This window comes from Artemia franciscana, chromosome 7 (genome assembly GCF_032884065.1).
Source record: "Artemia franciscana chromosome 7, ASM3288406v1, whole genome shotgun sequence".
In the NCBI taxonomy this organism is placed as follows: Eukaryota; Metazoa; Arthropoda; class Branchiopoda; order Anostraca; family Artemiidae; genus Artemia; species Artemia franciscana.
In genome coordinates, this window is record NC_088869.1 from 8,696,224 (window position 1) to 8,714,165 (window position 17,942).

Here is a 17,942-nt window from a genome sequence, read left to right on the forward strand (position 1 = left end):
CAAAGCCAAGGAAACACACCATACTAGACATAGTCGAAGGACAGGAAGATCTCTTGTTTTTTACCTACCAAATCATTCTTGAAATAGTTGCTCCCAATCAGTTTCCATTCTACGAACTAGAGTGAAACCCTATCTCAGAGTTGATATGATCACCTGATTGATTTTCTTGTTACAAATTTGAGCCAGTGAAATAAAAAGAAAATTTGTATCAAAAGGATTTTTACAAGTTTAACTATATTCCTATGTGGAATAAAATAGACAACAGACAATACAACACAATCATAGCATTAAAATTAGAAAACATTCTTTTTTACTTTTCTTTATTTGAAAGAAAATAATAAAGGTGCTATTACTACTTCTACAAATGACCATTCGCTGCAGCACCACTCAGCCTGAGGCCAGAACAGCTACGCACGCTCCTCTTAATTCCCAATATATTAAATCCTGATCCAAAACAGTTCGAATTCCCCTTAAATCTTTCCTTGTGACCTCCTACCACCCCATTCAAGGACGACCTGCTTTCTGTTCGACCGTACATGGTTGGGAAAAAAGGACGATCTTCGACAATTTGTCTTCGTTCATCCACAAAACGTGCCCTTGCCATCTTAACCTTTCTCTTATCATAGCCCTAGAAAGCGGGTTAAGAACCTCATTTTTCGTGCAGTTTCCAATACAGTCAGTAATACGGGTAAAAACAATTTGAAGAAAATTTATCTGGAAAGACATCAAACGAGTCCTCTTCCATCTTCTGGATTGCCCATGATAGAGAACCCTATTTGACCGCTGTCAATCTTGACATCCTCAAAGATATAATTTCCATATCTTTCAATACGCTGAACAAAATGGATATCTCAAAATTTCGATTGGATGTTTGGAGAAATGTTGGGCGTGGGAGGGCGCTAGTTGCCCTCCAAACATTTCGAATACCAAAAAGGGCACTATCCCTTTCAATTCCAAATTGTATAAGCCCTTTTGGAAGCATCTACGACAACTCCTTCGATACGAAGTGCCCTTGTCTAAGACAAAAAAAAAGAAAGAAAAAAGACATTGTGTCCACATCGCTCTTTACCGCGGTCATTCAAATCTAGGTTCGCATGCATATTTAACTATTCTTGCAAACTTTTTTCAACTATGAAAAACCATCCTGTGCCTGGGAAAATACTACTTTTAACATTTCCAAAACATCCATCATCTTTCTTACTACTATCTATCTAGATAAGTGAATCTGTCTACTTGATCTTCTCGTTACCCATCGTCACCTTTTCATCTTCAGTTATTCATAGTCTTAGTGACTTATTCTTCGTAACATTTATTTTCAAACTTATACTTGCACCCTAAACTCTCAAAACCTCTAGAAATTCATTCATTTGCCAACATTTTCATCTAGGATACTCAAATCATCGCATGATCTAAGTCAAGATGACTTTCACTTCCCCATTTGATCCCATGCTTTTTCATGCTCTTGTCCATCAAAATGATCCATATCAATAGGGGTAGAAGGCAACCCACCCGGCTTAACTCCTTACTCAATACGATACCAGCTACTTATATCAGTTTCTAGCTTAAACGCAGCAAACGCAGCACTAAATACTTTACTGGTATACCATGCAAGGATAGGACATCACCTAAAGCTCTTATATCAGCAGAATCAAAGACTTGGTCATAATTTACAAGATTGATGACTAAAACATCTGATGACTCAGGCATTTCTCAAGCATTAATCTAAGAGTGAAAACTTAGTTGACACATCTTCTCCCCTTCCTAAAAAGACTCTGCTCTTCTCCTAAAACTTTCTCTTCAGCTTCTCTAATTTTAAAGATGTTAAGAATTTGCTTTCTACAAAAACCAAGTTAATACCTCTACAATTACCGGGTATAATTACCGCCCGAGACTCTAGGCGGTCGAAGAGGCCCTCCCACCTAGAGTCTCAGGCAGACGACCGAGTTTTAGGATTGAAGGATGACCACCAAGTCACCTGGACTCATAGACAAATAAGCGGCCACAATTGAGATTATTGTGGACTCAAGAATAGTAAAAGGTCCTAAACAAGAGCAGGCTAAGGAATGATACATCTTCTCAAGTCTACACCAAAAGCAAGTGTCACAAGACACAAACCATTTTATGATTTTCTTTGTAACTTTGTCTCGGTTTAGCATATTCTCAAAATGTTCTGGGTATCTTTCTTTAACTCTTTCCTTGTCACTAATTGTGACCATGTTCCTGTTTTTAGCAAGGATAAGCGTATACTGACTGTCCCATCGCAATTTTGGAAATGCCAGTAAAATATATTACTATTATATAATATATTATATAAATATAATATATTTATATATAAATTATATATTTATATATAAATTATATATTTATATACTTATATATAAGTTATATAATCATATACTATTATACAAATATAAATATATTACTATCATGTCGTTTGGCTTCATCTTCTGGCCTTCGGCAGCTTTACCAATGGCCTCAACGTCATACTTCTTAATTCATCTTCTAATGCTTTCTTAATTTTCCTTACATTTCTCTTATTTTTATATGATCTATCACTCAAATATTTCTTTTACAGCCCCTCCTCCTCTGTACTAAAATTAAAGCATTTTCACTAATATTCCTAGCTACATCTCAAACGTTTCTAACTAAGACGCGATCTGATGCTCCACAAACTATTTTCCTAAACTTAAGGCATCGATCTTCTACAATGTCTAATTTTAGTCCTGTTCAAAACATCTGCATTCAACAATCAAAATGTCAATACGATTAACGTTGTAACATTCCAAGTTTCATAATATTTAAATCATTGAAATTATTGTGGCCTCAAGAAAAGTAAAGGGTCCTAAACAAGTGCAGGAAAAGGAACAATACATCTTCTCAAGTCCACACCAAACGCTTAAGTCGGCTTAGACCCAGACGGCAAAAAGTTCCTGGGACCTCCATTATGAGTTGGAGCTTTGTGCAATGCTGAGCCAATCTTGATCAAAACTTGATTTTCCACACTTGGTGATGCTCTTCTATCAACACGAGTTGAAATCCTGCACAAGCAATCTCATGCCTTATTACCTCCGACGTATTATGTATTCATGCCTTAAAAATTTAACTACTATGAGGAGGCAGCCTTATACTACTATGAAGAAGTTTTTCAACCTAAAAAGGCCATCAAAAGAAAACAAAACCCAGAAGAATGATCCGTTAATCTAAATCCCGTGCAAATGCAGTGTTGTTTACTAGGCTATAATTTTCCCGGGGGACACAACTCTTCGAAGCCAATCTACAGTGCTGTTTGCAATCACGGTTCTGGTTAGGTAAACTCGTCCACGCTGACGCTACTATGAGGCCATGCAAGCAAGATTTCCCTTTCGGAAATGGTGGGAGAGGAAGAAGCTTAGGACAGAACAGAGACCCCGAACCATTTCAGAGCACCGGAAAAGCTACAACCTTTTATGCCCAATCATATACTATTATACAAATATAAATATATTACTATCATGTCGTTTGGCTTCATCTTCTGGCCTTCGGCAGCTTTACCAATGGCCTCAACGTCATACTTCTTAATTCATCTTCTAATGCTTTCTTAATTTTCCTTACATTTCTCTTATTTTTATATGATCTATCACTCAAATATTTCTTTTACAGCCCCTCCTCCTCTGTACTAAAATTAAAGCATTTTCACTAATATTCCTAGCTACATCTCAAACGTTTCTAACTAAGACGCGATCTGATGCTCCACAAACTATTTTCCTAAACTTAAGGCATCGATCTTCTACAATGTCAAATTTTAGTCCTGTTCAAAACATCTGCATTCAACAATCAAAATGTCAATACGATTAACGTTGTAACATTCCAACTTTCATAATGTTTAAATCATTGAAATTATTGTGGCCTCAAGAAAAGTGAAGGGTCCTAAACAAGTGCAGGAAAAGGAACAATACATCTTCTCAAGTCCACACCAAACGCTTAAGTCGGCTTAGACCCAGACGGCAAAAAGTTCCTGGGACCTCCATTATGAGTTGGAGCTTTGTGCAATGCTGAGCCAATCTTGATCAAAACTTGATTTTCCACTTGGTGATGCTCTTCTATCAACACGAGTTGAAATCCTGCACAAGCAATCTCATGCCTTATTACCTCCGACGTATTATGTATTCATGCCTTAAAAATTTAACTACTATGAGGAGGCAGCCTTATACTACTATGAAGAAGTTTTTCAACCTAAAAAGGCCATCAAAAGAAAACAAAACCCAGAAGAATGATCCGTTAATATAAATCCCGTGCAAATGCAGTGTTGTTTACTAGGCTATAATTTTCCCGAGGGACACAACTCTTCGAAGCCAATCTACAGTGCTGTTTGCAATCACGGTTCTGGTTAGGTAAACTCGTCCACCCTGAGGCTACTATGAGGCCATGCAAGCAAGATTTCCCTTTCGGAAATGGTGAGAGAGGAAGAAGCTTAGGACAGAACAGAGACCCCGAACCATTTCAGAGCACCGGAAAAGCTACAACCTTTTATGCCCAGCCTAGTCTCGTCAGGGCATTCATCAGGGTAAGGTGCAATGGCAAAAAAACCTGAAAAAGCGCGCCAATCAAATCCTGATTTGGTGTAACCAAGTCAGGTAACAAAGCAATAATTAAGTACATTAAATAGGAAATAAAAATAAAGAACATACCCTTGGTAGCTTCATCGCTGACGTCCAGTGAAGACAAAACCTGCTTTGAAGCTTGAGATACGGTCATAAAACGGGGAGGCTCGTATATTTTTCTTCCTCTTACTAAATTTTCTTCACTTTGCTCCTTCACTTTTATATCTGAAAGATTAATTTACATGAGGACAGAACTCAAGCGGGGAAAGACCCATCCATCTTAAGGAAAATTCGTTATTCATCTGTTACCAATTTCAAAGTGAGAAATTGTACATAGAAGTAAAATTCGAGCTGTTGTTGAAACTCAGGTTCAGAATTGGGAAGGGAGAGATGAGGTAAAGGATTGTATTATCCAAAAAGTATTTTTATAAAAATAAAAAGTTATGGAAGGTTTTCCATGTATCAACCGAGAACCAAACCGTCTCAACCAAGAACCAAACCGTCTCAACCAAGAACTGAACCTTCTATTCTGACTTACACGATTTCGAGAATAATATTTTTAGACAGGAAAAGAAATTAGTCCGCACATTTAATAAAATTAATTTTTATATAATATTAATTAATGAGGAGGAGCATGTCGGCTATTTTACACGTTAAAAATCTAGATTTGAATATGAAAAAAAAAATTTAAGAGGGACTGACAGACGTGATGTACGAACAAAATGAAACCCAGATTTGTCGGCTATAAAATCGGTCTAACGCTTCAATTTTGACAAAGTTTTACAATGTTTCAAATATAAGTTTATGATTGATGCACATAAGATCCTGGCTAAAGAAGTTTAAAAGAAACATCCCAATAAATGAGAACTTGACGGAAGTAAAATTTCACAAAAGTTAACTTTGAGCGCATGAAGGGCACGTACCTAGTTTCAACAAGGAAATTGTGTCCTTGGAACGGGCAAATAAATATCTAGGGTGGGGTCCACTGTCCTTCAGTATAATACGGAATTTGTAAAAAGTGGGGTAGGAAACGATAAAAAGGAGTTTTGTATTCAGTTAGGTCATATACGGAATAATAAAAAAGAAGCGAGGAAACTAAAAACATTATAAATATATCTTTAAATATTTATAAACATTAAAAAAAATTACAGTTAAATCAGTTTGCAATTGCTGAAGTATCCCGGAATTAAAAGCATTAAATATTAAATATTCAGTTTATTTTCCTTAGTTCATTCCAATTATTTTGATTATTTTAGTGATTTATCTTTTATTTTTTGTCGATTTTTTGAAAAATTAAAGCATATTGTTATAACACATACACTTTTCAATAAAGCAAAAATGAACAGGAGTTTATTTTATTTTAGAAACAGTAGTTTTTAAAAGGAAACGTTAATTCTCGAATATCGGAGAATTTTGACATAGGTTCAATTGATGTTGACTTTTTTAATTTTTTGTGAAAGTTTGTAACTTTATAAGCTTTTTTTTATATTTTTGCGAAAGTCTGACTTTTTTTGACGTGACAAGGCACGAAAGACAACAATTTTGCGAGGGGACCTGACTCCAGAAGCCTCTGATTAGCTACAGGTCTAACTCCGTAATACATAGATTTAATTAAGTGAGAAGTGCTACAGAAATACAAACCTTTTTAATTCCATCTTATTTGTTTTTTACGCAAATTTACACACAATTATTTCACATAAAACGAATTTCTCCCTTAACCAGCTATATGTAAGTAGTCCAGGAAGGGAACGGTTTGACCCAAAACAAACTGCAAAAGAAATAATTATTCGACTACCAGACTAAGAAAAATACGCCGATTCCAAATATACTCATCTACCTATTTCACAAATGTTTCTGTAAGGTTATATAGGAGCTTTGAGCGAAGGTTAAGCGAGATGCTGAAATAAATTTTATATCCAAAGGCATAGTTCTTGGGTCTTTCAATTATGATAAACAAAATGGCTATCTAAAAATTTTTAGCGGGCGATTTTAGTAAAAAGGGGCTGGAGAGGAAGCCTAGTTGTCCTCCAATCTTTTTTGTCACTTAAAAAGGGCACTAGAACTTTTAATTTCGTTCGATTGAGCGATTCGATCATCCCTGGGGGAAAAACACAAAAAACAAAAAATAAACGCATGTCTGTTATGTTTCTGAAGATAAAGCTTTTAAAGTAGCTTTTTGGAGTAGTCCAGGAAGTGAACGGTTTGACCCAAAACAAATTGCAAAAGAAACGCTTCTTTGACTACCAGGCTAAGAAAAATACGCCGATTTCAAATATGCAAAGTTTGCTCATCTACCTCCTCCACAAATATGTTTTTTTTTGTTGAGGTTGATTTTGAAGGGGCGAATCTCGTTTTTCCATATACAAGCGTACAACAATAAAATTGATCTTTAGAATAGGGTATCGATCGCGGTAATCATGAAAATTACTTTTATTTGAGTGTAAAATTAAACCTTAGGCTTTTTTGAGGCTGATTTTAAGGAGGTGAAGTTTGTGCTTCCATGTAAAGGCGTACAACAAAAAAATTGATGTCTAGAATAGGGCATGCGATCACGGTGATTATGAAAATCATCTTTATTTGAACGTAAAACTAAAAGAAAGGTTTTTTGAGATAGAGGTTGATTTTTAGGTGAAACTCGTGTTTCCATATAAAGGCACAAAACGACAAAATTGATGTCCTAGAATAGGGTAATAGATCAGATAATTATGAAAATAGCCTTTATTTGAACGTAAAACTAAAAATTAGGTGTTTTGTGGCTGAGGGTGATTTTGAGGAAGTGAAATCGTGCTTCCATATAAAGGCGAACAAAAACAAAATTGATTTCTAGAAAAGCCAAGGGTACAAGATCACGGTGATTATGAAACTCAGCTTTATTTGAACATAAATTAAACATTTCATTTATCTTTTTAGGTTGAACGGTGTATATGTATAGCAAACTACTTTTAAACAACTTTTAAACTTGAAATTGTCAATACGAATTGTATTATTTGCAAAGAAGAAATACTGGAAGAGTCAGGGAAGGTCATTTTGGGAGAAAAAGGTACAGTCTCGGCGAATGAAGCTAGACGATTAAGGAAGCCTAGTGCAATTGTAGTGTAATTACTTCGTCGATGCATATTTTCCTTAGGTCCAATACGAGACGAGGTAACAATAAAAGAAGTTAGAGAGTCAAGGATTGAACGCGAAAACCATGACACTAGCAAGCGGCTTTGCTTTCTTGCTGAGAATACCCCTTTCTCTGAAGATTTGAGCTTGCGAAACATTACTTCTGGAGTTACAACCGATGAATAATTCAACGTCGACACAACTATCTTTGTTGGACAAGAAATCATGGATAGCATGACAAGGGGAAAACGTCAATACGTACGAATTCAAGAAAAATCTTTGGCCGTATGCTAATAAAGATGCACCAGTTATTAACGGACAGTCAGTTGCCATTGATCCAGCATTAATGTTTCAGCAACTGGTGACACTTGCTGGAAAAAGCGACGATGATTTGGAATCATACTTCAAGTATGAATTATGTTCACCGCCTTCGTCACTTTTTGAAGCAAATGGACTTCCCTGATTAGCCAATAAACCTGCCCTCACCGATGTGATGTGGCGTCTAGTTGAGAGTAGCAGCCGAAAACTGAAGACTTCGTCAGGGATCTCAGTGACAAGCATATAGTTCTCGATGGTGAGGCACTACTTCAGCGAATCCCTTGGGATAAAAACTCAAATCGTGATATTATCTGCCAGAAGTATGGTGGCTAAGTTGCACTAAATTACGGGTTGCAAAAAACGTCTGTGGTTTTCGACGGATACGACCAAGCACCTTCAATCAAAGGCGTCACGCATATGAGATGAAAAGGGACATGATCGTACCCGCAGATCAATTTTAGCAGGAATATGGTCTGTTCTAAAAGAAAGAAGTGCTCCTAAGCAACTTTAATAGTAAGAAAACAATTATATCCATGATCAGTGAATACCTGACCAAAAATAGGTGTCGGGAATACCAAGAAAAAGGTGGCGCAGATCTTCTTATTGTTTTAACTGCAGTTCAATCCGCTTCTTCTATTTCTACTGTCCTGGTTGGAGACGACACAGATCTGCTTATACTCTTGTGTTATCACGCACAAACAAGTAGCCAAGCGATCTACCTCTCGAGCTGGAATCTAAGGAATCGAACTTGGGCTATAAATGCAACAAATCTCAAACTTGGATCTCGTATATGCAGCACAATCCTGTATGTCCCCGCTTTCCTTAGGTGCGATTCAACTTCTCGGTTCTATGGCATTGGGAAGCCAGCCGGACTACAGCTTCTGATAAAAAAAATATCGCGTTTTATGGATCTACGAAAGTCTTTATGGGCCCACTATCCCCCAAGCACGATATATTAGTGGCTGGGGAGAAAGCAATGATGCTTTTGTATATGTGTCCAGGCTCAATATCAACCCTCAACCCGTTGCATCTCAAATTCATCGAGAAAGTTACAGAATCTGCTTCGTATGTTGAGTCTAAAGTTCTCCCTCACACTAGTGATGCTTGCAGCTTCCCCTCATTTGGAATTTATTAGCAAGTTGGTTCATGGAAAACCATGGGAAGTAATCTAGACCCTGCTCAGTTAATTCAGAATGCATTATTTCGTCCTACTTTTGATGAGCTTCCCGCTGCACCCAACTCTCTCCTTGCAGTTTTTCACAGTAACTGCAAAACTGACCACTCCAATATTCGACGCACTTGCAAAAGAAATGGCATAAAATGCACCTGGGAGTGTGGACCTTACAAGGGAACAAGTTGTGGTAACTGTGTTACAACTGAGTTTCTTAGAGTTTATGATTTAGAGGATAATGAAGATCTATGAATATCGATATTTTTGTTTTGTTTTACCACATGTGTATTATATAACTGAAAAAGTCGAGAATGTTTTAATCGTTAGCTAACCCATCGAAATGGGTGATAGTTGTTATTCTACATTTTAAGACCGGTTTCTTTCAAATTCAGTGTGGTTTGACACTGAAGGAATTTTCAAATGAAAGTTTTAATTTTACGTTCAAATAAAGGCGAATTTCATTAACCACCATGATCTATTATCATATCTAGTGATCACCGTGATCTATCTAGACATCAATTTTGTTGTTGTACGCCTATATACGGAAACACGAATTTCACCCCCTCAAAATCAACCTCAACCAAAAAAAAACATATTTATGAAACAGCTAGAACAGCAAGCTTTACATATTTTTCTGGGTAGTCAAAGAATCATTTCTCTTGCAATTTGTTTCGGGTTGGGCCCTTTTTTTCATACACTTCCTGGACTATAAAAGATATTGAGCCTATAGCTTACCCAATAGACATAACGTATGGAGTTTGTTCTTCCTATTTCTAATGATTTTATCACAAAAACTCGTCGGTTTCCAATTATCTGTCCAAAACGGAATAGATACAGTTTCTCCAAAGTTGTACAACTGGAATTAGAAAACTATTATTTCACGTAGATACTCTTTCACATCTTTGCTAGATTTCTAGGCCTAGGAGAGATTACGGCAGTAAGGCAGGGGGGGTGAATTAAAGTATGAAAACCGAGTAAGAAAACAATTGGCGATCGCTGTTTCTAACTTACCGACTAAATTTCTTTACAGTTTAGATGCAAGAGATCCCCCTATTTGTGTAGGAAGTCTGGAGGAGGGGGTTATACAAAACAAATAGAACTATGTCATTCAAAATATTAAAGCGCGCTTTAAAAGTAAGTTTTGCTTATTGCGAGTCAAATCACCAACAGGTTTAGCACAAATTGAAAGCTAATCGCAAACTCATCCCTCAATACATTATTCTGCCTTCATCAAAACAACTTTATGCCGAAGACCTAAACCAAGTTAGACTCAATCCCCATTTCCAAAAGAGGTAATTCAAAAAACTTAGTTTTTATGCTTAAACATCCACATTTCCACGGATTTTCGGTACAGTGACCTTTGAGGGTAGGTTGAGGGATTTCTCCTTTATTTGTACCTACATCTGGGCGGGAAAGGGGCAATCCGGGCTGTAACAATTAAAATCTATAATTTCAAGGACTTTTTAAAAATCTCTTGTATTTTCTCGTAGTAATTCACTTATTTTTGGGGTTGTTTCTGAAAAGCTGAAGGGGAGAAAAACAAAATATACCGTTTGAACCAAGGACTTAAGGATAAAGTTTTAATCTGTTCGTGAAAATATGCAGCTCCTTTTCGAACAATATTTCAGGTTTCTAGGCCTTTGCCCTCAACTTAAACATTAAGTCCCTTAGCCCAAGGAACTTGAAGATGTAGGCTAAGATTTACACCAGTTAGAGACACAGGTTTGACGATCTATTTACAGAACACCTCTCGCCTGTAAGGTTTCTTATTAAATCAGGAGTGAAGCAGGTTTGTGTCCTATCATTATTTATAAAACTCTCAAGACTTAGACTATGTTGATTATTTAGCATCGTAGATGAAAGTGTTAGCAAACTGAATACATTTTCAAAGGTTTTGATGTTTCAGGATGCAACAATAGAAAATTAATCCTAACGAACAGAAATTAAAATAGAGGACAACATCAAACATAAAAATAACAGATACTGATACAAATGACTAATTTTTTTAAGACTAAAAATTAAATTGAATATTCAAGTCACACTTAAAGTGAGCCCCACTATTAGGCTTTGTACGCTTGTTACCTTGAGAGTTACCGTAGCAAAACTGTGTGACCTTATGAATTGGGTTACTCGCCTGACATTCTAGCCGGACGGGTCCTGTTAGGTTTTAGACGTTTGTTTGCCTTGCAATTCCAAGCAACTTGTTGGTCAACCAATATTCAAATAATTTTTTGTTATTGTAACTGTTTGAGCTTGTGAATTGGGTTACTTACTTCACACTCAAAACACAAACAAACATAACTTGGTGGTCATGTGTCAATCCTAAAACACGGTATTCCGCCTGAGACTCTAAGCAGGCAAGTCTATTAGGCATAGGTCACTTGTTCGCCTGTGAGTCCGAGCAAATTCAGTCCCCCCCCCCTTGCAAACAAGTCCAGACAGGCAACATTGTCTGTCATAAGTCAAATCCAGAAAACTTGATCGTCCCTAATGTTCTATGACTATCTACCTTGGTTATGCCCAAGATGGATGTATAGATGATAGACTATCTATCAACAAGTGAAAATGACATCATTTTTATACATTCCTGAAAAAGTCTTATCCAAGCTGTTCCTCTCCTTTAGACTATCTGTTTTGGCTTTTTCTCCAATTAGCCATAGACTGATGGCAACTTGATTTTAATTCAAAAACGTACTAAAAACGAGAGTTCGGCTACGTTTCCCGCCCCTCTTCCCTAACCGCCGTTTGCACTTTATTGAAAACTGCATTATACTACTCAACACAATTTCAAACAAAGAAAACGTGGACAATGCGAAAAAAACAAGGAAAATTCAAACAAAGGAATCAATATTATAGATCAATATATTAAATATTCAATTTATTTTCGTTAGTTCTTTCCAGTCGTCTTGATTATTATATTAATTAGTTTTTTAATTATCGTGTATGCTTTAAAAAACTAAAGCCGACTGTTAAATATATATATGTTACTGTGAATGTCCTAAATCTGGTTAATGTCAACATTCACCATAAGGTCCAAAATTCCTTTTTCTCTACTTGGATTCAATTAGCTTTGAGAATCAGCTTTTTCAGTCTCATGCAAGGTTTGATGGTAAAAGTTAAAGTTGGGGTGGGTTAAATTAGGTTATAATTGTCAGAAATTGGTTAAAAATCTATTCTAACCAAACCAAACCTGTCACCATCAAACCTTGCATAACAGTGAAAAAGTTAACAGGCAGCGCTGACTATATCCAAGAAGAAAAAAAAATACAGTTTTAAAAAATGAAATCGTTCGTGTCTTAAGAGATCATGGCAAATTTGAAAATAGTACTTTGAGTTGCTTCACTAAATGAAAATTGTAAATGTTCATAAGTTAAGAGATTATCAACTCGCTTTTTTTTTGTTTATCAGTGTTTGAATTGTTCTTCACCGGAATGCTTTTGGGAAATTTTGAAGTCTAATTCGTTTTATAATGGTATAAAACTAGACATTCTTCAGAAATAGCGTCTGAGACTCGGAGTACTCAACGCGGATCTTTATTTCCGCATTTGGAGGATCACAGCTGTGAAATTTTCTCCTAGAAGGTATAAACGTGGCAGATAATGGTAACCAGTGCAAGAGTGGATTGAAACATTATCTACTGGAAAGTTGTTAATGATTTAAGTTTTTTCTTAGTGATTTTTGATTTATAGGTGAAGTGGTGAATATAAATTAGTGGATTATAAGGATGGAAACAACCATCAAACAATCACCAATGGGTTTCCCCGATGATTGTTGAAAGATTACATGAGTCTTACTTTTGTTAATAAATTATTTGTCTCTCTCTCTCTCTCTCACGGGTGAATATCGACATTCATCGATTTCGGACATTCACGGTAACCTATAGTTTCCTATAAAACGCAACTGACGCAATAAAATTTAAAAATAATACGATTAGAGGAAGGGGCAATAGTCCAATTCTTCTTTGTAGTATCTTTTTTTGCGTGAAAATTAACTTGAATGTTAAATTTAATTTTTATTCGTTTTAAGATTTATTTATTAATCTGTATCACTATCTATTACCTTTACGTAGGATATTATTATTTATGTAATTTCTGATCGTTTTGGGTTTCATTTATTCTTTAATAGTAATACAAGGTCGTTATGAGTTTCAATTATTATAGGATTTTATATCTGCTGGACATTTAAAAAAAAAATTAAAAAAAATCTTCTAAAAAAATGGAAGATTTTTTTTAATTAATTACAGATCCCACGACCCATTTACCTGTAAACCACAGACACCAACTGCATTCATTATTGATGCATTATGGATAACTTTACATTCTATCCCTTTTTGTTTGGCTCGAAGAACTAAATCTGTGTGAGTGGTGGCTCCAAATGGATCGCCAACAACCAGAAAACTTATCAGACTTGTTTTTGCTTCTTCAAGCATTTGGTCACACTGTTGCTCTACATAATCTCGATCTGCTTCGATAAGCTGTCTTCCATATGCTTTTTCCTGAAAATATTAGAATTGAAAAAGTGACAACAGGCAAGGTAGCAGTGGATGTGCTTGGGAGGAAACTTAAAGTTGCAATAGGAATTTTAGTGAAAACGCTTTAAGTTTGGTAGAGGAAAGAAAGTATTTTTTGCAAGAACTTTGAGAATTTCGAGAGAAGTAGAATTAGCAGAATAGAGGAAAGAAAGTATTTTTGCCGGAATTATGAGAATTTCGAGAGAAGTAGAATAAGCAGAATAGAGGAAAGTAAGTATTTTTGGAAGAATCTTGAGAATTTCAAGAGAAGTAGAATAAGCAGAATAGAGGAAAGAAAGTATTTCTGCAAGATCTTTTAGAATTGTGAGAGAAGTAGAATAAGCAGAATAGAGGAGAAAGAAAGTATTTAAGGCCACCTCCAGGGGTGGTTACAGTGTCTGACCCCCCTCCCTTCAAAAAAAAATGTCCAACTCGTAAAAAAAAAAAATGCATACAAACTAATTTATTACGCGTTTTTTATGACCTCCCCCCCCCAAAAAAAAAAAATAAATACCCCCCAGATAAAAATCCTGGATACATCCTTGCCTGAAACAAACAAATTTGCCAACGAGAGAATCAACAGGTGGGGTTAGGGGACACACCATTAAGGCAGCTGGAACATTGGCTATTTGACAGAAAACAGAGGAGACAAGTCCAAGGATATAATTGTGGACTTATTCGCAAATCTTTGGTCACCTAAAATAAATGTTAAGTTTGTTATGTTAATTTCATAAATCGTATGCCATAGAAATTCATCAAGTTTTCAACCTGTAACGTAGACCCGATAAAGGGAGAAAAGGTTAGTAGAAGGAATACTTTGACTATTTGAAGGAAAAGAGAAGAGACAAGTCCAGGGATATATTTGTGGATGGGGATCTTCAGATTTTTGGTCAACAAAAATGAATGCTAACTTTGTTATGTTTTTTCCTCGTTTTACAGATTTATAGATTGTGTGTTATATATTTATTAAGTTTTTACGCTAAAACAGACACCCGATTAAGTAAGAAAAGGTTAGTAGAAGGAATCATTTTGACGGCCGGAGAATCGATTATTCGAAAAAAGAGCGAGGCGCCAAGTCCAATGATATAAATGTGAATGAGGATCGTCAGAATCTTGATAATCTAAAATGAATACCAAATTTGATTAATTTATTACTTTTGAAGCTACACTTATTGATTAAATTCATACCCTGGGATGAAGATTCAATCAAGGGAAAATCAAATGTTGGTATTAGGGCCACCGTTTCATAGCAAAGGGTTCCTTGTAGATTTTGTGAAACAAAAAAAGTAATCAATTCAATTTCCCCGGCGAATTTCTCTAGCTTTTTCTAACCACTTATCACTGCGCGGAAATGATGAAAAATGTCATTCTTGTTGAAATTTTCCTTCAAAACAGGATAACTCTGCTAAGTCTTGGACTTGGGACACCATCTCTTGAAGCTTTGGTATATTTTGACAATGCAAAACGTGGACACTATATCCAATACACCCAGATAAGAAAAGAATGTTCAATTCAATTAGTTTCCTGTTTTAGACACAAAATGAGCTCCTAACAATTTTTTGCTGTGTAATGTTTCAAACTGTCATTACCTGGTTATTTTTTTGGCAAAAAAAAAGTTAGGACCAACACCAGTGCATCAAGATACATCTGATCTTCTCTAAAATGTAGCCATATTGGCTATTTCTTGATAAAATTAAGTTAAAATGGCAGCTAATATTATATTGACGAAACTATGTTCCAAGTGTCGAAAATTCTTGTCTGATGTAGTAGAATACCAGACCGACTAAAAATGTTCCTTCAGCCGAATTCAATTGTGGATATTGACTTCTATTATGAGACTCATTTCTTTTGAGAATATCTTGTAGTAACCTTGTCGAAATTTTCGACACGCAGCAACAGACCCTGTCGAAATATGCTTATGTCGAAACTTCACTGAACATGTACAACAGATGAGAAACAATTGGTGTCGAAATCCAAAGGTCCTCTGATGAAAACAGAGTTGGCAAATTTATGGTTACTTTCTCGACAATGAGAGATTTTGATGATTATTATTCGTAGTAATATTTCACATGAAAAAAACATTTTTTTAATCGTAATTTTGCTGATTTGATGCTAGATTTTTCTGTCATCTGAGGAACTTCTGCTGGGCCTAGTGCTATGTTCATATTTTTAAGCATTTGACTTGGTTGATCACAACATCCTAATTCATTTATCACTGAATAAATTTAAAGTATATTTTCTCTTAGTAAATTTTTATACATGTTTTTTTTTTCAAATAGATTCCCAAGCTGTAAAATACAAAATATTCTCTCTGAACCCCTCCCTAATTAGTGTCGAATTCCTATCCAATCCCAACCAAAATGCAAATGAAACATGTTAAACTCCTTGTTGTCACAAACTTCTAATAATCTTAAGTAGGACATGCATATTTCAAGAAATCTGGATTTTTCAGACAAAGGATAGTCAAAACAAAATTTTTTAAGTGGATTAAACTGGTAGATTTACTTTGAAACGGCCAAATGTTGACAACACTTGAACTGTGAACAACAAAGAAATCTGTGCTGGGCCATGAAAGCTGAGAGAAAGTGGGCCATTCCAGATAGCATTTATATAGAGACCTATATCACATATTACATTATAAAGACCTAGGTCACACAATTACACTCCATATGATCATCCAATTTCGTCCTTATGCTTGAGGCAATTTTTTCAATTTTTTACTTCCACTATCTGAATAGTATTTTATACATTTACACATTCAAAAAAGTTGAAAAGAAATAAAGAAATAAATTAAAAAGAATAGGCATGTCGAATCCACCAGGATCCACCCATTAGTATTCCCCAAGCATTTTGACATGTGTCGAACTGGGATCCAACTCACATAAAAAACGGGTAACTTTTTTGTTCTGTCGAATTTGTAGGTGAAAACGTTCCAACTTAAGAAAATCGGAGTTTTGTACCCTTTTATGACAAAACTTCAAATTTCTAATCAAACAGTTAGATTCGTAGATATTTTTTCTACATAATGAAACCCTTTTGAAACCAAAAGTCTTTAAATTAACGCTTCTGGAGTAGACAAAGTTTTTGTTTTTTTACAAAAACTCTTGAATAATTGGTACCTTTACCCTATTGCAATGAAACTTACAAGAAACTTCAAAAGGGGTGTAAACAAAAACCATGCTATATTCAGGATGGTTGTCAAAAGGACATATCTGTAATATATAAGAAACAACCAAGGGTATTAAGTTGAACCTGTAGGGTATATAAAAAGGGTGTTACCTGGCCAAGGACTTAGGCTAAGTTATACCATTTGCCAGTTTTTTGCCAGCAGGATTTTATCATTGGGAAAAGGGGAGAATTTTTACCCTGGATGTTTTCAAAAAAGCTAAAGGTGTTGGAATGAAGTATTTTGGGAATATTGAAGTGTATGTTGAACAAAATCATTAGAAACTAAGTGCACCCAGATTATCAAAAATGAGTATTTGCAATATCTTATGGAACAGGTATCCCTTCCTCCTCTCTCCCCAATGAAAGAAATTTTGAAAAAAGAAACGTACTGCTCAAAATAGTCAAAAGATCTAATAACTATAGCTATTAGGCCCTCCACAGCCCCATGGGAGAGAATCATATTATTTTCAATTTAAACATTATTAGCATACAGGCTTTAATATTGAGAAAGGAAGAATGATTGATCCTGGGTATGTGCGAAACAGCTGAGGATGCTAGGGTAAAACTTCAGCAAATGTTGAGGGGTTTCTCTGTTTAAATCCAAAGACACTTTGTGCATCCAAGCTATCAAATGAATGAATCTGCGGGATCTCAAGAAGGGCTAAGGGCAACAACTTGAAACAGTCAGGGCCAGTACAACTATTGCTACTATTGTAGCAGTAACAAACTGCATCTGTAACTACATCCAGTTGCAACTGGTTAAAACTAAGAGTATTAAGTTGACATTTTCAGGAAATGTTGAAAAGTGCTTGGAAGGTAAAGGCCCCCTTCTCCTTTAGGAAGCCTCACCCATCCCACCTCAATCCAGATTAAAACTCTTAAATAGCCACTTTGTTTAAAACCGTCAAAATGTCTAATAGCTCTGCATCTAGGGAAACCATACCCCCCCACAGCCCCTGGGGAGAGAGTTGTAAATTATGCAATATGGCCAATGTTTACATACAGGATTTATCACTGGGAAAGAGGGAAGACAGTTTAGACCTGGATGTGTTAGAAAATGCTAAGGGTATTAAGGTGGAACTTCAGGTAA

General features: G+C 35.7%; 1 protein-coding gene across 1 annotated transcript in view; it reads right to left on the bottom strand.

Annotated features, from left to right (window-relative positions):
• Positions 1–17,942, bottom strand: part of LOC136028808 (diphthine methyl ester synthase-like) — a 29,890-nt gene that overhangs the window by 4,533 nt on the left and 7,415 nt on the right. The window contains exons 2-4 of the mRNA XM_065706714.1: positions 13,436–13,669; positions 9,910–10,030; positions 4,668–4,805 (exon numbers count right to left, since the gene is read on the bottom strand). Of these exons, the coding sequence (XP_065562786.1) occupies positions 4,668–4,805; positions 9,910–10,030; positions 13,436–13,669 (493 nt within the window). The remainder of the gene's footprint in view (positions 1–4,667; positions 4,806–9,909; positions 10,031–13,435; positions 13,670–17,942) is intronic.